Source organism: Drosophila mauritiana, chromosome X, assembly GCF_004382145.1.
Source record: "Drosophila mauritiana strain mau12 chromosome X, ASM438214v1, whole genome shotgun sequence".
In the NCBI taxonomy this organism is placed as follows: domain Eukaryota; kingdom Metazoa; phylum Arthropoda; class Insecta; order Diptera; family Drosophilidae; genus Drosophila; species Drosophila mauritiana.
Genome location: NC_046672.1, coordinates 21,342,361 through 21,362,328, shown reverse-complemented (window position 1 = coordinate 21,362,328; position 19,968 = coordinate 21,342,361). Strand labels below are relative to the sequence as shown.

The window sequence follows — 19,968 nt, the reverse complement described above, 5'->3', positions numbered from 1 at the left end:
TGCGAGCAGTCCTCATTAACAAATACTGTGCCAATTGCATCGCTCACGATCATTCCACGGGAGACTGCCGAAGCGGTGATCGTTGCAAGAAGTGCGACCGATCCCACCACACGCTGCTCCACATGCACGAGCAGGTTAGCTCGTTGTCGCGTTGGCGAGCGCGCTCGCGTTCCAACCGGTGCCAACCCGGCAAGCAGCTTCGGCCTCGTCCCAACGTTCCCACCGGCAAAATCCGCCAACTCAGCGTGGGAGTTCACCGCCACGACGCCCGGAATCGAACACGCCAGGCCCATCGCTCTCGTCGCTGCTGCAACGCCACAGCGTGAACATCCTTCCGACAACGCTGGTCAAGTTGGAGACCGGGACGAAGACCTTCGAGACCTCAGCACTTATCGATCCGTGCACCCCCATGAGCTGCATCGACGCTTCGTTGGCGTCAGCCTTTACGCTTCCGATGACCAATGTTGGCGACGAGAAGGTCTGCACGACGACGATTCGCTCCAGGATCGACACTAAGCTGGAGGTCGTGCTCAAGATCGAGCCCAGTGTGCGAATCCGCACACCTGTCCGGGCATTGAGCGACACCGTGGTGTCCAAGTTCCGGGACATCATGCTGGCTGATGACCAGTTCCATCGGCCTGCTACCGTCTCCATGGTCTTAGGAGCAGATGTTTATCCAAAGGTTATCCATCCGGATTCCTGACCTTCCACGAGGGAATGCCGGTCGCTCAGAAAACTGTTTTTGGGTGGATCGTGTCCGGTGCCTGCAGCCTGCCGTAGGATGGCTGTGTTGCAACCCCTGTGATTGCAAGGAGGGCGGAATGTTCAAGTTACGGGGTTTGGACTGTCACCCGCTCTCCGCTCCCTCTTACGCTCTCCCACTCTTCACCACAGAGTCTCAAAGGAGTCTCCGCTGCGCTTGGGAGAGCCTAACTAATTAGAATAAGCACCAGTGTCAAAACTAACCACGCTGAATAAACATACGCCCGGTCGCGCCCGCGACCGAAAAGTCTAGTGGTCGCTTTTCTTCGAGTGTTTTCTTTTCAGCATATTTGGAAAATTCCAGGACAGCAACCCCCAACAACCCATCAAAGCCCATTGAGCTGAGTCCCAGAGGCACACTCCACACTTGGATGGCGTAGGTCAGTGTTGGACCTAATATGTCTTTTATAAAGGGAGCCTTATGGAGTTTGCTTGAGTGGAAAAGCCTGTCCAGCTTTTACATCTTCCATGAGGATTTGGCTCTAACTACCGTGATATGGGCTTTTCAACTCAGCGTCCATCAAGGTGAACTCCGAAGTAGCAGTGGGATGAGACGTAGTCAATGGTATTTCCGTCAAAGAGAAGACCTAGGCATGTTTGAGGTCGCAGGGTAAATGTGACACAGGCCGACTTAGTGAATGTAATGGATTTGTTCCATTTACCAGTCCATCGCTCGATTGCATGCAGTCATTCCTGAACTGCATTGGGCTGAATTGAAAGGATGAGTGCGACGCAAGCATGGCGGTGTCATCAGTGTAGGTGGCCAGCAGCAGCTGAGCAGGGGAGGCTTCATCGGTGTTGTTGACGGGAGTTGGCATGTCAGCAGTGTACAGGGTATACGGGAAGGGTCCAAGCACACTTCCCTGTGGAACCCCTGCATAATGTGTTCCAGGCTTGACCGACAGTTTCGTACAGCAACATCGAAGGGCCGATCAGCGATGAAGGAGCTGAGGATGGCATAATGGGCTGCTCGGAGGATATCTTTCATTTTATATAGCAGACCTTCATGCCACACCTTATCAAACGCTTGTTTCACGTCCAAAAATACGCCGACTGTTCAAAGCTAGTTCTTGTGGGATGTGTTACCTACCTTCGGCAGTTCCATCAAGCGGGTAAGCAAAATTCCCTCAAAAACTTTGCAGAAAGTTGTTAGCAGGATTATCGGTCGGTATGACTCGATCTGTGTTGGTGACTTTCCAGCTTTGGGGATCATTACAATGCGCGCACGTTTTCATTGCCTGGGAAAATTACCTAATCTTAGCATAGCATTAAATATTTTCACAAGAGCACGCACTCCTTTGCGTGGTAGAAATTTCGCAGTTCGGTTGTCTATGCCATAGTAACCAGGGTTTTTTTTGGCTGCAAAGCCTTTAGTTGCATCATTACCTCATGCGGTATGGTATAGGACGTGTCTGAGCGTCGGAGTATGAATATTGCTGGTAAATGCTAGGATCTCCTGTCGCGGTGTATTGTCTTCTGAGGCGTCTTTTGTGGCTAAGCAAGTCCCTAGCCTCCAAGCTTAAAATGGCAGGCCTCTTTATGGCCGTGAGACCATAGGCCATATGGCCGTGGTGTAGCCTGCCTTGCAGCTTCAATGATCGCCGATGTGAAGTAGTCGACGTACGCTTCCAGCCTACTGCAAGTGTCAATGAAAATGTTGAGTTCTACAGTAGCCTCGATGTGTTCTTTAAAGATCCGAATTCTCGCTTGTGGAGACAGCATTTTTTTAACACTTCTAAATGATTGGGCGTCTTCAATCAATGGCAGATGATGGTCAGATAACAGTTCTGTCAGCACTTTCACCCTGATTAGTTGCTGTCTAAAGCCTTTGGAGATCCCAAAATCTATGGCACTTGGAGAGGCAGTTGCACGGTGGGGGTAGCATGTGGCTTCTCCAATTGTGTGTGATGAACTGCCCAGCAATGGCATCTGTCCATCTAAGTGTCGGAGGGCAGTATATTAAGGCAACATTAAAGTTTCCTCTGCTTGCAGTCAGCTGAATAGTTACTTCCTGGATATGATTTTGAGATAGAGTGGCGATGAGAGATATTTGATCTAGCAAGGATCGGCGCCCCCTCGTGTTGTCTGTCATCCGGATGGTTGGTAGTATGTAGGGTAAAGCCATTGACCCTGAAGTTTGTCCGGGAGGAGAGTGGGTTTCTGACGAAATTTTGTCAGTGTATCGCAGCACGGTTTGGGTCCGTGCTAGTTGGGTATTCTGGTTTCCGACCCACAAACCTCTTTCTTTTCGTTGTTGTTTCCCGTAGAAATTACTCAATTATATCGAAACATTTTCGAGTTTAAACTAATTAGTGAACACTGCATTTGAGAATTGTTTTAAATGCGAACGCGCCCGGAGTCAAAAAGCAACTGAGAGAAATAAAAAGACTCGCGAAAGGAACCCAAAGATCAAGTCTCTTGATACACACAAAAAAAAAGTTGGCAAGCCGCTTGAAATTGTAATTGTTGTTCGAAAAATTTGCAGTTATTTTCATGTCTCTTTATTTAAAAAAATGTCTTTCTTCTTATTTAATTTTAAAATTCAAATGGTCACATGTGTATATGTGCACATGTGGAAACGCGAATAAAACAATTATATTTAAAATGCTGTCTAAGTTTTCTCGTTAAGAATGTTGTTAAAATAGGTGCTATACAAATTTGACACTAGTTCATCGTCAGTGTACAATTTACATATTCGTGAACACCGTAAATTGATTTTAGTCAGGTGCTTGTACCGAAGTGAAGAATAACAATTTTTAAGAAGTTTTCCTGTTTTGTATTTATAATATTTTAGGTATGCAAGCACACTTAATCTTTGACGTCCTGTTTCGTCTTTGGTACAATGTTGTTCAATTCCTTCTCTTAGAGGCGTTTTATTTGGGTGGACCTTAGTTAAAAAAATTGTACCATTTTATTTCAGATATCCCAATTTAAACATAGATCTGTAGTTTAGTGTAGTGATGTTGTGTATATATGTTTGTATTGAGTTCTCTGTAGTCCAGGATCACAAAACGAGTCGTGCTGTCCCATGGTCTTTTGTCCTCGCGAACCTTAAAGGCTAGTTGGGCTAAGCCTGTATGCCTATGCAGCGCAGGTTGACTACTGCTTAAATTTTCGTAAAATAATAAAATCCGCGATCTGTCCATTTCCGTCCGTATGAATTTCTAGATCTGAGGAACTATAAAAAGTCAGGGCGTTGAGACTTATGCTCCAGATTCTAGAGCAGTTGATGCAGCAAGTTTGTCCAAAAACTGCCATGCCAACCCTTTTCAAAAATATTCCCATTTTTTTCTGAAAATTATTTGTCTTGGCACTTTCTATAGATGTGCAAAAAGAATGTCGAAAATTCTCCATCGAACTACCACTATCTGAGTTACAGGTATCTTACCTTACTTTGACGAATAATATTATTTGTTTAATATATGAAAAATATTAAAAACTGGGCGATTAATCCCAACCCAGATAGTTAATTCACTTAATTCGGTGTTAATTTTCATAAATTCGCATACTTTCCTATTGCTGTGGTTGAGGAAACGCAAAACTCTTGTTAAAACAGTGTGAACACATTTTCTGTTTTTCGTTGATTGGAACCTTATAGATTTTGCCCACGCTGCGGACTGCCAAATTGTGTTTGCAAGTCATGAAAACGATTTAATACGTTATCGCATTGCCATTTTCTAACTCGTCGTTTGTGCACAGTGTCTTCAGCTTAAATATTTTAAAAGTACTATACATTTGTGGTCAAAAAATAAACCACGATCATAACAAAAATTTTGTGCGTTAAATTAATAATTTTGTTGCGGGTATGGTATGGTTTGAGTTTTATACTATTCTTTTACTATATTCAAATGTAAGTCAGTCACAAAAAATTGAGGGAATTAACATGCACACGCTCTAAAAGCTATGAATTTCTCAAGAAATACAGAAATACTGTTGCAATTTTTAATTTTCGCATTAACATTTAGACACTTCAAATAGGCATTTTCGTGTTATTTTTATATTATTGTCAATTATTTTAGAAAAAAATCAGTTGTCTGCGCTCATTTTCTGCCGTCTTTCTATCCCTTCACTTGGTTATATTACTATGACCAGTGTGAAATGTCTATAATATATTTAATACAAGAATCGATTTTCAAAATATGTGAAACAAATATCGATATATTCTGATATATGCATTACATCCCTATTTAGGTTTTTCCCATCAGCGCAGTAAGCTTATCTCTGGGATTGAACAGTGAAAAATTAAATTACAAAAACGAAAAAATCAAGATGGAGGGAAATCTTTGTCCACTCGCGGAAAACAACAAGCCATTTGTCTTTGGAGGCATTTACGTAAGAATCTACAATTTTTCCAAGTGTGTGCAGGAGTGTGAGTTTAAACTTCCCTGTGAAGAGATGTGTTCCTAGTGAAAATAGATCACGAAAACAAAAACCATTGTTGGACTCATCCATATTTGATTTGTGAAATAACAAAGTTTTCGATTTTATTTCTATAATTTGCAGCGCACAAAGTGAAAGTGTGTGTATTTATTACAATTGTGAACTCATTTGCAATAGCCACTAAAAGCGGGTTAATCGCAAGTGCAGAGTCTGCACTGCAGATCGTTGTCCGAATTCCACCAGCATCCACAATGCACCCTCCAGCCCACCCCCACCTTTCCCTCTTCCATAGCATTTGTATCCCACCCATTTGGTCAGTGCACTCATTCCACTCCCTTCGTGCTTTCGATCAACCAGAGATGGCTAGCACTGCGATGGTTTCACGCTGGACTTGCGGTTATCGCTAACTTTTATGGCTACTGAAAATGCATTCACCCAAAATTGTAACTAAAATTATTAGTTTTGCGTCAGATAGCAATGCCCATTCACTCCACCGAAAGTGCCCGAAACGAGCCGGCGACCATGAGCTCAGCCGATGACCGAAGGATCCCCATAACTATACTATTCCAAGTCCAAAATGAATTCGTGTTTGATTTGTTTCTTACTAAAATAGAAAGAAATAATTTAACTTATTTTAGAATTGTGTAACTTATAGAGCACTAGTCATTAAAAATTACTCTATTTTTGCATATCGGAGAAAAACTATTAGAATTAGAATTTGATTTTCTCGAACCTCGCTGCAACAGAATACATTAGCGAAAAATTAACTCACCATAAGACTGCATTTATTTGTTAATCGGACTTTGCTGTTTTTAACCCCTTAAAATGAATGAGGGAATTGTTAGATCCACAGTCGCTGGGCAGGTTGCTCCGCTGGTGCAGAGCTTCGTTTCGGGGCACTTGGGTCGCAGGAATGGCCATGGCTATTTCCTGAACTATGGTTTTAAGTTGACCAGCCGACCACCCTGACGCTTCCTGGTAATTTGACGACTTGATGGTTTCCGTTGGCCAGCGAGTCGCTTTTCTGTCGACCCACTGGACCAGCCCGTTGCCTTTGCTAACTAATCGGTTAACTCTTTCGCAAACGCAGAATCCCAATGCCACCGTCAAGCCTTTGATCCAAATGCCGTTGCAGGCCGCCAATGTCCAGGAGCAGCAGTCTCCTCCGGTGGCTTCATATCCGACACCGGCCACTCCGGTGGCTGTTCAGCAGCCATCGACTCCTGTCCCCGTTCAAGTGCCGAACTCGTCCGTCCAGCAGGAAAATCCGGATGCGGACGCCATCGCCTCGAAGCTGCCCTTGCCAGTTATCATCAAGGAGGAGCCGATCTCTGGCGACGATGAACCGTCCGTCGACATTATAGAGGACAATACCAGTGCCAGCGGCATCGGGGGCAAGATCCCATTTAAAAAGATCTTCCAAAAGCGCAAGAAGTCGTCTGGTAAGCGTGGAATTCTTTGGTGATCTGTTTTCCCAGACTTTTATCACACACACACACGAATCACTAGAGTTCTTATGGAAGGACAGACTGGAAATTACTCAACATTTTTACAATAACATATATGTCTTTTAACTCGATCGTAGAACGCACTCGGGACAAGAAGCTGCGACAGAACCGCCAGCTGCGCAAGTCCATGCTCCCCAAGAACGCTCTGATGGCCCTCAACGAGGTTAAGGGCGTGACCATCAGCGATTTCACCATCGTCAGCAATACCGACGGGGGATTCACGGCCGTTGTCACTGTGAACTCCAATCAGTACGAGGGCAAGGGTACCTCAAAGATGACAGCCAAGAACGCGGCCTGCGAGAAGGCTTGGCGCGATTTTATAATTGCGAAGATGACGCCTAAGCCTCCCCGTATTCACCAGGTTGAGATAGGTGCGGAGCCAATAGACACTAAAGAGGATGAGGCCGATGCACCGGATGATGATCTGCCCATGTTGAATCTGGCTTCGTTTGCCATCTACAAGCTGTTCGCGGAGTGGGAGCGCGAGGGCTATGTCGTACCCGAGATGCACGCTTCGGCCAATGCTGCCCAGCCGGCCGGAGAGGATGCCGGAACTCCAGTTCCCGCCGCGCCGAAGGAGCTAAAGAAGCCGCCAGTGCGTACGGAGCTACCCTCTGGCTGGGAGACCATGCACCCGGCGACCATTCTTTGCATTGTAGGCCAGCCCACCTCACTATATTCACTGTCAGTAATCAATTCCCCTGCAGATGCGCCCGGAACTCAACTACGTGAACTACGGGTCATCTGGCGACAATACCAACGGCATGCAGCATCTGGGAATCACGGTGGACAACCAGGAATTCCACGCCCACGGCAGATCCAAGAAGATCGCCCGTCGCAACGTGGCCGTGAAAGTGTGCAACTCTCTATTCGGCACAAACTTCACCTACGGCGACACCACTTAAGACACCAACTCCAGCCGCAGACTCCAACTGCCGACAGCAACACACCTCGCCAACACGCCTCTCTTAACGGCCAGCAATCAGAAGATTGCGTCCCTGACGTCAAATGCGCAACTCAAAGAATTCCTTCTCTGTGAAGGTGAAGAGGCATATTAAACAAGAATTTACCAATTTAGCTTGCATTTGGGACAGCTCTTACTTATGATTTTTTAGGTGGGCCGCAGCCGTTTTCAACCACGAGTAATCTTGAACTGCAAGATTATCCGAATAATTTTAACGCAAGGTTCCTTGGTAATGCTGATTAATTTTTTCCGTGTATTTTGTTATACACTGTTGGCTTGTTTTTTTTTATTATGAAATCGCTTCCACAGAAGAGCATTTCGGTGGCAGATTGGGTATAAAATAAAAATTTTGCTTACCAGTGAATTACATTTTTTGTCGTTAACTAGATAGAGCAATATTAATTTTAGGTCTTGAGTGGTAAATTACTTGATTTTTAAAAACATGAACACATAAATACAAGTATTGAATATAAAATTGTCAAGTGTATTCTGATTTGTTGCGCTCATACTTGCGAGTATTGGTTCAATGTTGCCCAATTATAAATTTGTTTAGTAAAACGGTATCGCAGCAGGGTTTTGGTCCGTGCTAGTTGGCTATTCTGGCTTCCCACCATAAACTAATCGAACAGCGTTGGCAACCCTTCAGCAGCTGTTAGCTGACTTTTCGTTAGTTTTTATTATCAAACGCAAAAGCGAACGATATGTCGAAATTTCTGTCCCAAGCGGCTATAAATACGCTGCGAAACACGCGCCTGGGGTCGCGGCAACTGTAAGTACTCCACGATCACCCGATGCCCACAGGAGTAACCCATTGCCGCTGTTCTCCAGGGTGCGCAGTTTTGCGGGCATCTCTAACACGCGTAACCATCGCGAAGCGGGTCACCAGGAATGGGGATGTGGTCAGTCTGCGGGACGCGGGCTGCTAGAGTTGCGGATGCCGGTGGCGTGCAGAAGGAGCATGTTTATCCAGACCCAGGACACTCCGAATCCGGAGAGCTTGAAGTTCCTGCCCGGCGTGGACGTCCTGGGAAAGGGGAACACGTACGACTTCCCCAACGGAACCACCGCCCACAGCAGTCCTTTGGGTGAGTAAGGATCCACGTGCGGCTCCCTGCGTATCCCATAAATCGGTTCTCGGGTGGCCGAAAAGATCACATTGCTGTAAAGGTCCAGTTTTCCTGGTTACCTCCAAAATAGGCGGTTATCTTTTAGCAGAGAGATACTTGATGCTTCCACCCCGAAATTGATGCAAAACGTAGGCAGTTTGTGAAGAAAGCGCTATATCTTCAATGGTAGAGCTCAAGGTGGATCTGGTGGCGTTCTTCAGTGTTCTTAGCAAACTAATTTAAATTTGAAAAAACTATGCTTTCATTAATTTGAAGTAGTTTTGGTTTGGTAGGGAGTGTAGGGAAAAACTGGACATTTTTATAATTATTCATTCTTGAAAAAGAATGAAAAGGTGCAAAATAATGTAAACTGGGTAATTCAGTTAGAAATTAATCAATATATATAAATACAATTTACATTACTAGCACTATCAGTATATATATATACTGATGATGAAAAATTGAGTATTACTTATTACGTTCCTGGCTGTTCACAAATTCTTAACGCACAAAGTCGCAGAATTTAGATATTTCTACTGCCACCCATAATGAAAAATGTAAAGAATTATCTAAATAATCACAATTTAATTATTTCAGATTTTAAAGCAGCCTCTCGAAGTGCAACCACTTAGCTTGTTTTTTAAATGCCTTTTTCAATATGTGCAATAATTTCTTTTTTTTAGTTGTTCTAAAAATGGTTTAAAAACAAATTCGTTCTAAAAAAATGGGGTTTTGTGAACACATTCTTGTAGGTTCTAAAGTGTTGCGTCTCTATCTAATTAATGCGCAACTAGTTTGCGCACAACAAGTGGAAGCACTCCATCTGGAGGCCATAATACTGAATTGTTAGATGTTCTTGGAAACCAAACATTTTTGTTAGATCCACAAGATTAATAATGCATACGGCCGATCGTTGTAACTTTCCAATTTTTGATATTATATAATCCTAATGAAATGTACTTCTATTTGCAATTATCACTGGATCCGCAGCCAAATTGCTGTTCCGCGTGGAGGGCGTTAAGGGCGTGTTCTTTGGCGCCGATTTCATCACCATATCGAAGCAGGAGGGCGCCGAGTGGAGCCTGATTAAGCCAGAGGTGTTTGCCGTCATAATGGACTTCTTCGCCAGCGGCTTGCCAGTCCTCAACGATGCCCAGCCCAATGCGGACACCGAGATTCTCGAGGATGACGACGAGACGGTGATGATGATCAAGGAGCTGCTGGACACGCGCATCCGGCCAACCGTCCAGGAGGACGGTGGCGACATCGTCTTCATGGGCTACGAGGCCGGCGTAGTCAAGCTAAAGATGCAGGGCTCCTGCTCCTCCTGCCCCAGCTCCATTGTGACGCTGAAGAACGGCGTGCAGAACATGCTGCAGTTCTACATACCGGAGGTGGAGTCCGTTGAGCAGGTCTTCGACGAGGCAGACAGGATGATCGACAGCGAGTTTGAGCGCTTCGAAAAGAACCTTAAGACGCTCAAGCAGCAGGAGCCCAGTGGCGGCGGTCCCCATTAGAGGGACTTATTTTAATGTCCCTGCTTACGGTGCTAATTCTCTAGTGAAGCCAATAGTTAGTTGTATACATAAGGTACATTTAGTTGATTGTTTAAATAAATCTACGGCTTTAAGCTTAACTGTTTGTGCATGAACTGATGTACAGAAACTATTATTCGAGCTTTGATCTTTGGGGTTACAAAGGAAATTTACACTTGTTTAAACTGTTAAAATTTCTTTGAGCAAATTTAAATTTATAAATAACTCCTTTAAATTCCCTCTTTAATGGCAAAAGGTGCCTCATTTATAAATGGATATTTATATATTAAAAAAGAAGGGAATATAAGAACGTCCCACTAAGAATATCTATTCAATGCATTCATTCAATACTATTGAAAATGTGGGTTCGATAAGGATAAGGTCTTCAAGCTAATCAATTGAAAACCAACAGCCTAATTAATTCGGCACTAAGCAAGGTCAATAATTGAGAAACTAACTCAGTGGGGCCTACGGCCCAGTCTGACCCTCATTGGCAAGTGGGTCAATAACCCGTGTCATTGCCATCGATTCCACAAATTGTTAAAGGAACCCATTGCCAGGCGATACCGCTGCCAGGCTACCGTTTAATCAATAAGCCCGCCAGAGAAGAAGCCACCGAGCGCTGGCGCTGGGACCATTCTATCCAGAGCCGCAGGACCGCACAGACCCAAAGGAAAGGGATCTCCGAGGAAGAGAAGTGGTAATATATCAAGTCCGTCGACCAATGCTCTGCTGGGCCAACGAGGATCACTATCTGAGCCAACGCTACCCGAATCCACAGCAAAAGGCGCCAGAAACGCTCAAGAACCTGCTGTTGCGATCCAGTGTACCGATAGTGAGTGCTCCAAACCCCGAGTAGGACTCACGTTTCGCCGGCACCATGGCACCGCTCAAGGGGCAGGAGGTGCTCAAGTTCCACAAGCACTCCTACCTCGAGAACCGCATCTTCGATCACCGCCTGGTCAAGGGCAACCTTCTGGACAAGTGGCCCACCGCTGACATGAACGAGTATAACGAGCGCAAGGACCACCGGAACCTCATGGAGTCCTATGTACCACTAACCCATACCATTACCCATTGCACCTATGCATGTATGTATGTAGTTTCGTATCTTGGCATTCATCTACCATAGCAGCACTGAAAAGTAGTGGAGCACCTGGCCAAGATGTAGCTGCTTTAGATGTAGGTGGGCACCCAGAAGGCATATCTATATGTCTGCTTCCTGCATGGAGGACTATCACGTTGATTTCGATATCGCATCAGCCATGTCATTTGATCCTTTTTCGTTCGATATATGGATCGAGCTGGAGTCATGCCACATACCACATTATGCTTTATAGCTTACTTTATTTCTGTTGCGATGCCACTTGGCTAAAATTCGGTGAGCAAACGGAGTAGGCCACTTTTGAACGCTAGGCCCTGTCACCCGGTCACAGTCTGAGATTAGTTTAGTTTACTCCACTCCTCGAATGGGAACGTATCTGTGCTTTTTGAAATCATTCGTTTGTTCCCAACACCCAGTCCAAATTCCAAGTGGCACAAATTACTAGTACTTCACTATCCCAACGATTCGACTTATAACCGATACCTTCGACCGCGATGAGTCACAATGGGGCTGGTGTCGGAGCCGGATCCGGCGGATCGCCCATCCCGCCAACCACGGTCATGTATTCCCAATTGCAGCCATGGAGCCAGGCGGGCGCTCCGCCCTGCATGGAGCCCGTCATGGGGCCTTCGATCCCGCCGAGAGTTGGCGCCGCCTACGAGACGCCCACGAAGCACCCGTGGCGCCCGGCTATGGCCTATGAGCTAATCCAGGTGAAGCATATGCCCGAGCAGCCGGTGACCAACCAGCTGACCAAGCAGTGCTTCCTGCCCAAGGGCATGAAGACGGACGGCATGATATTCCCCAACCTGGTCACCGGATTCGATCGCAATCCGCAGCACGCCGCCCGGGCTGCCCTCTACACGCGGTACACCAGCAACGAGTGGTACAACAACAACATGACCAAGTACTCCGAGTCGAACATGAATCGGTAAGTGGCTAGCTCCTTATTGAAAAGACAGATATGTATGTATGAATATCTGGTACCATACTATTGCAAGAAGGACAACCGCATGATTCATCGTGTCTTTCAGCAACCTCTCGGAGCGCATGCGGAATGACGCAGTGCGTCTAATGCGGGAGACGGACGAGAAGGCCACCTCGGGCCAGAGGGACGCCGGCCGAAGGCTAGGCGAGCGCATCACTGACCTGACTTTCTGGCGCAACGAGCTGAACGCGGAGCTGGAGAAGCTGATCGCCGAGATGTCGGACATCAACGAGCTGCAGCGGCAGTGCGGCAAGGCGCTCCTCGACCTGGAGATACCGCTGCACATCGCCCAGGAGTGCCTCTTTCACCGTGAGTCGCGCCAGGGCACGGAGAAGGTGCATGACATCGTAGAGAAGGCCCTCCTCGTGGAGATCAACAACTTGAGGAACTCCCGTGACCGCCTGGGCGGCCTGCACGAGAAGATCTCGAAGCAGGCCCTCGACTGCCGTGGCGCCCAGCATCTCCTCGAGGACGATGTGTCGCACAAGGAATCCTCGCTCGGCATCGACTCCATGTGCCACCAGCTGAACAACCACAGCCGCGGCATCACCTACTACGGCGGCATCGAGAAGTTCGATCCCTCGGTCAGCACCCAGGAGTCCTGGGCGCAGGCCAGCAGCGAGCACGTCCGCCGGTGAGTCCATTAGTCTTGTGCCTCGCCTATCGAATACCCATTATTTAGCTTAAAGGAGTAGGAGTAAAGGATGCCTATAGAGGTGATTCGTTCATTGAGCCGAAAGCTAATCATAATCGCATCCAAAATCGAGATTCTTGTACCCTTTTCTATCCCTTGTTTCCACAGCTCCCAGGCGGAGCGCGCGAAGCTCTCCCAGCTGCGAAGCGATGCCCAGAGTGTGGTCAACTCGGTGGCCACCACCGTGTGGGACTTCTGGAGCAACACGAACAACGCCTTCGATCGCCGCTCGCAGGAGATGGCTGAGGCGAAGAACCGGGTGCAGCTGCACCTGCAGAAGGTCCAACAGGAGCTGTTCGACATGGAGAAGCATCTCTTCCTGCTGCAGAAGGCCATCCAGGACAAGTCCGGGCCGTTAAAAGTGGCCCAGACGCGACTGGAAGCCCGCTCCCACCGCGAGGGCGTCGAGCTGTGCAAGGACCACGCCCAGGACCGCCTTGTCCAAGAGGTGCAGGACATCCAGGGTGCCGTGGAGACGCTGCACCACAAGCTGATGGAGGCGGAGGCCACCCACCAGGGCCTACTAAAGACGCGCTGCACCTTGGAGGTAGATCTGCGCAACAAGGTCAATGCCCTGTTCATCGACAGAGAGAAGTGCATGAGTCTCCGGCGCTCCTTTCCGGTCAGCAATCTGATCAAGTACTGATCCGTATCCGTAACCGCACGCCGGGCTCTGGACTCTGGACTCCGCACTCCCACTCGCTTTTCCGCCACCTGTTTTCTTAACTTGGCTTTTCTGTGTGTGTCCACTTCAAGAGACAAACTGCAGTCTCCCGCTGAAGCACAGTTATCCTTTTTACTGGCACATATGATATACTATCAAATGGAAAAATAGGTGTACTAACTATTCGGAATTATTAGGAGCAAGAATAAAAATAAATTTTAAATCTATATATTACATAAACGGAACTGCTGATAGATTACTTTAAGACTAGATGGCATTTGTTGAAAACTCCTTCGAGATGATCCAACATTCTCTTTCTCATTGGCCCTATAAAACATACATACATATGCATGACAAGGGATGGGCTACAAGTGCTATAGCTAATTTTAGTTTCCTTGCCTTATATAAACAAATATACATATACATGTATATATAATATACATACATATATATATAATATACATACATATACATTAAATATACATGCATGTATGTGCATAACAGAGTTGTAAACTATTAATGTAACCGACTTGTAAATTGAAGAACAGTTACTGAATTGCACTATAAAAGATAGCTTATGATGTGTATGTTGGCACAAATTACGAAAGTTGGGTCTGTGTGTTTCTGAAGTTTTCGTCTGTCACTTTTGATTATTGGAATCCATTAGCTCTTAGCTTCTCCTAGCTTAGAAAATGTTTTGATGCTTTGGAAACACTAAGAATATTGACATTTTTTAAAATTGCCGCCATAAAATAAACGTACAGGCACACTAATAGTGGGGTTGGTATTTTTGCTATGTTTGGTATTAAGTGAACACTTTGGTGTATGTACTGCATCTTTAAACAGCCAAGCGACGGTCACATTGATTGTGTCCTATGCAAGATTTTTAATAAAAGTTATTAACCAGAATTCAACCGGAGGCGAGCTGTTTGAAACTTAAAGGTTTGGAGTTACACGAAGACGGATGCACGGCCAATGTTTTAATGGATCAGCGGATCTCCCGAAAGTCCTGCAGCGCAAAGTGCATTAATAACCGGCGACATATTTTTACGACCATAATCAAAACTTTTCCGTGCTAGTCAGCTGCACCACACACCAACACCATCTGATTTTCCCCGCAAGTGCGCATATCCCCTGCCAGGGGTTGATTAGAGGGTAATCCGTAGCCCAGCTGCATGCAAGCTGCATTTTCCGACCATTTTCGCCTAACGGCTCCGTCCCACCTTCTGGGCCACGACTGACGTGTACATTCATTTTGCAGCGGTGGGCCCCACACACACACACGCGCGCGCACACACACGATGGCTTGAAAGAATGCCGTTTGTGTGTAAGCAATGTAAGAGCGAAGCAACAGGATCGAATTCCCTGTAATCTTGACAGTTACATTTACTGTTACTGTTACAGTAGGCCGCGTCGTGTAGAGCAAAATAGGATAATACTAGAAAACAAAATCGAAAATCGGACGAGTCCGTAGTAGTTTGTTAATTATATATTTTCCCGCTCTTCAGGTCGAAACACAGGACAAGCCGCCATGCGATTCGCTCTGGCCTTCGTGGCCATCATCTGGGCTTTTTTCGTCCTGGCCGACGGAGTGGACCCCGGGAACTTTAAGACCTGCGAGCAGAGCAGTTTTTGTCGGTAAGTCTGGCTTTGTACACGATGCACTGCATACGTACGGGGATATTTTTTCACATTTGTATTAGTCTTGTAAATTTCTATCGATTTGCAAAAAAAAAGTTTTTGCCACGCCTACTCTAACGACTTAAAACCGCCCAAAATTGCCACTCCCACATTTTCGAAAAGTGATGGATATTTTTTCATCATTTTATTTTTCTTGTAAATTTCTATCACGCCCACTCTAACGTCCCAAAACCGCCCAAAATTGCCATGCCCACATTTTTGAAAATTGTTGAATATTTTTTCATAATTTTATTAGTACTAAATTACTATCGATTTTCCAAAAACTTTTTGCCACGCTCACTCTAACGCCCTAAAGACGCCAAACCGGTCACGCTTACACTTTTGAACAATTTTTGTCATTTAATTCCCCAAAATCTGTCGATATCACAGAAAAATGATGAAATTTCGCGTTTGCATTCACACTAGCTGAGTAACGGTTATCTGATAGTCGGGTAACTAGACTGTAGCATTCTCTCTTGTTTTTTCTCCAAATATTGATATTTTCGTCAATGAAACGCACTAGGAAGGCAGACTTTACCCTCTGTAGCTTTGTGTTGTTTTTAAATGTCCACTTAAAAAGAAAGTGTCTAGTAGTTTCACAACGTTTAAACTCAACATTTTGGTGCTCAAGTTGGCTGCACTCAAAGTGCTAGTCCACTGTAATTTCGAAAATATTTAGCGAAATAAGCCCACATATTGATAATTCAAGTTGTTTTTGCGGCTGTAAAGGACTGCTTTATAGGAACACCATAACTTGATGATGATTTTATTTATGGTTTTCAGACGCTCCCGAAAGATTCAGGGATCGGGCAGCAAGTACGCCTTAATTCCCGGCACCTTGAACACCTATGCGGATTCGTTGACCGCTGATCTCGTTAACAAGGAGAACCATCACCAGTTCGCCTTTAAGCTAGAGGCTCTGGAGGGCAGTACCTTCCGCTTGCAGATAGATGAGAAGCAGCCACTTCGACCACGATATCGCGTCGAGCACGCTCTTAAGGGCCCAACCCAGGCCGGACGCATTCGTGTCCAGCGGGAAACAGATGGAGAGATCGTTATCACATCGGAGAAGAACAAGGCTGTGATCCACGGAGACCCGTTCCGCATCGATTTCTTCGAGAACGACGTGCTGGTGGTCTCGGTGAATGCCAAGAACTGGTTGTACTTCGAGCATCTGCGGCAGAAGGCCCAGGAACAGACCTTCCACCCGCCGGAAAACGAGAATCAGCAGGAGCAGGATGCCGCTGTCGAAACTCCTAAAGCAGCAGATACTATCGATGATCCTGGTGCATGGGAGGAGAACTTCAAATCGCACCACGACTCTAAGCCCTACGGTCCGGAAGCTGTGGCTCTGGACTTCTCGTTCCCCGCAGCCAAAGTTCTATTCGGTATTCCAGAGCACGCCGACAGCTTCATACTAAAGTCCACCTCGGGCACGGATCCTTACCGCCTGTACAACTTGGATGTGTTCGAATACATTGTGGACAGCAAGATGGCCCTATATGGCTCAGTGCCGGTAATCTATGGTCATGGGTGAGTTTCCTTTGAGTTCTTTTACTACTATAGGTAAGTTAAAAGCTTAAAAACTGGCGAACTGCTGATCGCCCATAGTGGCTGTGTACACTGTTTAATGCTATAATACGAAGTGTTGTTTAGAACAAATTTTAACATCTAATTTCTAATATCTTCCAGAGCGCAACGCACTGCGGGTGTTTACTGGCAGAATGCCGCTGAAACTTGGGTGGACATCCAAACCTCGGAGACCAATGTTGTATCTTCGCTGGTAAATTTTGTATCCGGCTCGCAGAAGACTCCTCCTCCGGCTGCCCACTTCATGTCGGAGTCGGGCATCGTGGACGCCTTCATCATGCTGGGACCCAAGCCCATGGACGCTTTTAAGCAGTACGCGGCTTTGACTGGAACGCACGAGTTGCCTCAGTTATTTGCTCTGGCCTACCACCAGAGTCGCTGGAACTACAACGACGAGAGGGATGTAACCTCCGTGTCAGCGAAATTCGACGAGTACAACATACCCATGGACACCATGTGGCTGGACATCGAGCATACAGATGGCAAGCGCTACTTCACCTGGGACAAGTTCAAGTTCCCGCACCCGCTGGCAATGATCAAGAATCTTACAGAATTGGGTCGCCACTTGGTGGTGATAGTCGACCCGCACATCAAGCGGGATAATAATTACTTTTTCCACCGCGACTGCACGGATCGTGGTTATTATGTGAAAACGCGCGAGGGCAATGATTACGAGGGCTGGTGTTGGCCGGGAGCGGCTAGTTATCCAGATTTCTTCAACCCCGTGGTCAGAGAGTACTACGCCAGCCAGTACGCGCTGGACAAGTTCCAAACAGTCACCGCAGATGTGATGTTGTGGAACGACATGAACGAGCCATCGGTGTTCAATGGTCCTGAGATCACGGCGCCCAAGGACTTGATCCACTTCGGCAACTGGGAGCACCGCGACGTGCACAATTTGTACGGTCACATGCACTTGATGGGCTCCTTTGCGGGCCTGCAGCAGCGCGATCCCAACCAGCGGCCCTTCATCCTCACACGCGCCCACTTTGCTGGGTCCCAGCGTTATGCTGCCATTTGGACGGGTGACAACTTTGCGGACTGGTCTCATCTACAGCACTCCGTCAAGATGTGTCTCACGGAAGCGGTGGCCGGCTTCTCCTTCTGCGGTGCCGATGTCGGTGCCTTCTTTGGAAACCCAGATACTGAGCTGCTGGAGCGCTGGTATCAAGCCGGTGCCTTCCTGCCCTTTTTCCGGGCTCATGCACACATCGACACTAAGCGCCGGGAGCCATGGCTCTTCCCAGAACGCACTCGCCAGGTAATCCAAAATGCTGTGATCAAGCGTTATTCATATCTGCCCCTGTGGTACACCGCATTCTACGAGCTGGAGCTGACTGGAGAGCCGGTAATTCGCCCATTATTAGCTCACTATCCACTGGATAAGGAGGCCTTCGGCGTTGACAGCCAGCTGCTGGTGCAAGATCGCCTGCTTGTAAGACCCGTCATGCAGCAGGGCGTCAGCAAGGTGGACGTGTACTTCCCGGCAATAGATGACAAAAAGAACAGCGACTGGTGGTACGATGTGGATACTTACCAGCGCCAGGAACGATCCGGCTATGTGTCGGTTCCAGTAGATGATTTCAAGGTGAGAGGCGTTTTTCTGTTTTTGAAAGGTCACATTAATTATGTTTTATGCTTTCAAACTCCTTACAGATCCCCGTTTGGCAGCGTGGTGGCAGTATTGTTCCTAAGAAGGAGCGACAGCGCCGCGCCTCAACCTTGATGCTGCACGATCCGTACACACTGATAATCTGCTTAGACCGTCAGGGCAAGGCAGCCGGTTCCCTTTACCTAGACGACGAGAAGTCCTACGCGTACCGCCAGGGACAGCGCATCCACGTGAACTACGAGTTCGCCCACGACCAGCTGGTCAACAGCTTCGTGGGCAAGCCCAAGTACAAGACCCTTGCCTGGATCGAGCGAATCGTGATCGCCGGACTTGAGAAGGTGCCCAGCAGCGCCAGCATTACGGTGAATGGCGTCAGCCAGCAGTTGGAGGTGCTCCAGCATGATAACACCGTCGTCGTGCGCAAGCCGGGCGTCAAGATGGACGTCGACTTCGCCATTAAACTCAACTTTGCGTAGTCTGTAGTCGCAATGTGCGCCGTGTATTAATGTTCTCCTAAATATTTTAATTTTGTGCATCTTAAAAATTGCCATTAAATGTTTTAAGCATCACCTCGACCGTCTCCTATTCCAGGCAAACTCAAATAATAGATTCCCTAACTGCCTTCGTTTAGTATCCCCCGCTCCTTCTTTGCAATTCCATCAATTCAACATTCGGAGAGTGCAACTCAAGTTGAACGCAATTTATGTTTCAATAAATATACAAATTTTTCTGTACGAACGATTTCTTATTGGTAAAATTATTGCCCAGAGGGAAAGTAGCAATAAGCCCAGCACCATTTAAAGTATCTGTCAATATGTATATATTCTTGTTCGAAACAAGCCCTAGCTAGTAATCTGCTTGAATCTTTTCAAAGTCTTGTGTCTGTTCTACATGTCGAACATGACAAACCGCAGTTTTGAGCGGCTATACCAAAAATTGGCCGAAGAAACACTCAATACTTAAGTTATTAGTAGACCATTCAGTGTGGGGCGTAGTGACGAAGTGCACCATAAAAATGAAAACCTGCTGTGGTCCTTCGATCATACGAGTAATAGCAATGTGCCGGTAAAAGTGCACGGTTCAGGAGAAAAGGCGAATGTCCTAGAATGTCCCAGTTATGTTGCATTGTTGTGTTCATGTTTGAAATGTCGAATGGTAAGTGAATTTTTATGGTAATATATGATACAGGACCGTTTTGTTCTACGGCTTTTGTGAAGGATGCCAGCGGGTAAGCATTTCAGTTCCCATAGGTAATCAAGCTAGAGATTTGTGCAAAATGCAGTTGAAAAGACAAAGTTTTATTTAAATGTTATCTTAATTCCACTGCTTAAGAAATTTGCCAAACTTTTAACGTCTCGTTTTAGGGTTATTAAGCAATTA

General features: G+C 46.4%; 4 protein-coding genes across 6 annotated transcripts; all 4 read left to right on the top strand.

Moving 5' to 3' along the window:
• The first annotated feature begins 4,953 nt into the window (after positions 1-4,953).
• LOC117146706 (double-stranded RNA-specific editase 1-like) lies at positions 4,954-7,653 on the top strand. Of its 3 annotated transcripts, none has more exons than XM_033313120.1 (4): positions 4,954-5,094; positions 6,233-6,584; positions 6,728-7,305; positions 7,358-7,653. In XM_033313120.1, the coding sequence occupies exons 1-4, from the start codon at positions 5,032-5,034 to the stop codon at positions 7,553-7,555; spliced, it is 1,191 nt and encodes a 396-aa protein (XP_033169011.1). In that variant the 5' UTR covers positions 4,954-5,031; the 3' UTR covers positions 7,556-7,653. The 3 variants fall into 3 exon arrangements, with proteins under 3 accessions (XP_033169011.1, XP_033169012.1, XP_033169010.1); XM_033313121.1 differs by lacking the exon at positions 4,954-5,094 and adding an exon at positions 5,292-6,120; XM_033313119.1 differs by lacking the exon at positions 4,954-5,094 and having other exon boundaries at positions 6,127-6,584.
• Positions 7,654-8,191: 538 nt separating this feature from the next.
• On the top strand, positions 8,192-10,356 carry LOC117146707 (NFU1 iron-sulfur cluster scaffold homolog, mitochondrial). Its single transcript, XM_033313122.1, has 3 exons — positions 8,192-8,383; positions 8,443-8,699; positions 9,711-10,356. The coding sequence occupies exons 1-3, from the start codon at positions 8,316-8,318 to the stop codon at positions 10,235-10,237; spliced, it is 852 nt and encodes a 283-aa protein (XP_033169013.1). The 5' UTR covers positions 8,192-8,315; the 3' UTR covers positions 10,238-10,356.
• Positions 10,357-11,721: 1,365 nt separating this feature from the next.
• LOC117146705 (tektin-3) lies at positions 11,722-13,938 on the top strand. The gene is made up of 3 exons (XM_033313118.1): positions 11,722-12,291; positions 12,395-12,982; positions 13,151-13,938. Exons 1-3 carry the CDS (start codon positions 11,855-11,857, stop codon positions 13,686-13,688), a joined length of 1,563 nt encoding a protein of 520 aa, XP_033169009.1. The 5' UTR covers positions 11,722-11,854; the 3' UTR covers positions 13,689-13,938.
• Positions 13,939-14,542: 604 nt separating this feature from the next.
• LOC117147241 (neutral alpha-glucosidase AB) lies at positions 14,543-19,157 on the top strand. The gene is made up of 5 exons (XM_033314055.1): positions 14,543-14,648; positions 15,215-15,344; positions 16,170-16,919; positions 17,079-18,564; positions 18,633-19,157. The coding sequence occupies exons 2-5, from the start codon at positions 15,238-15,240 to the stop codon at positions 19,062-19,064; spliced, it is 2,775 nt and encodes a 924-aa protein (XP_033169946.1). The 5' UTR covers positions 14,543-14,648; positions 15,215-15,237; the 3' UTR covers positions 19,065-19,157.
• Positions 19,158-19,968: the final 811 nt, after the last annotated feature.

Coding starts and splice junctions, on each gene's coding strand:
- LOC117146706 (XM_033313119.1), top strand. CDS start 6,137: ATGGTTTCCGTTGGCCAGCGAGTCGCTTTTCTGTCGACCCACTGGACC. Junction 6,585..6,727: donor AAAGCGCAAGAAGTCGTCTG/GTAAGCGTGGAA, acceptor ACTCGATCGTAG/AACGCACTCGGGACAAGAAG. Junction 7,306..7,357: donor CGGCGACCATTCTTTGCATT/GTAGGCCAGCCC, acceptor ATTCCCCTGCAG/ATGCGCCCGGAACTCAACTA.
- LOC117146707 (XM_033313122.1), top strand. CDS start 8,316: ATGTCGAAATTTCTGTCCCAAGCGGCTATAAATACGCTGCGAAACACG. Junction 8,384..8,442: donor CGCCTGGGGTCGCGGCAACT/GTAAGTACTCCA, acceptor GCTGTTCTCCAG/GGTGCGCAGTTTTGCGGGCA. Junction 8,700..9,710: donor CGCCCACAGCAGTCCTTTGG/GTGAGTAAGGAT, acceptor CTGGATCCGCAG/CCAAATTGCTGTTCCGCGTG.
- LOC117146705 (XM_033313118.1), top strand. CDS start 11,855: ATGAGTCACAATGGGGCTGGTGTCGGAGCCGGATCCGGCGGATCGCCC. Junction 12,292..12,394: donor TCCGAGTCGAACATGAATCG/GTAAGTGGCTAG, acceptor CGTGTCTTTCAG/CAACCTCTCGGAGCGCATGC. Junction 12,983..13,150: donor AGCAGCGAGCACGTCCGCCG/GTGAGTCCATTA, acceptor TTGTTTCCACAG/CTCCCAGGCGGAGCGCGCGA.
- LOC117147241 (XM_033314055.1), top strand. CDS start 15,238: ATGCGATTCGCTCTGGCCTTCGTGGCCATCATCTGGGCTTTTTTCGTC. Junction 15,345..16,169: donor GAGCAGAGCAGTTTTTGTCG/GTAAGTCTGGCT, acceptor TATGGTTTTCAG/ACGCTCCCGAAAGATTCAGG. Junction 16,920..17,078: donor CCGGTAATCTATGGTCATGG/GTGAGTTTCCTT, acceptor AATATCTTCCAG/AGCGCAACGCACTGCGGGTG.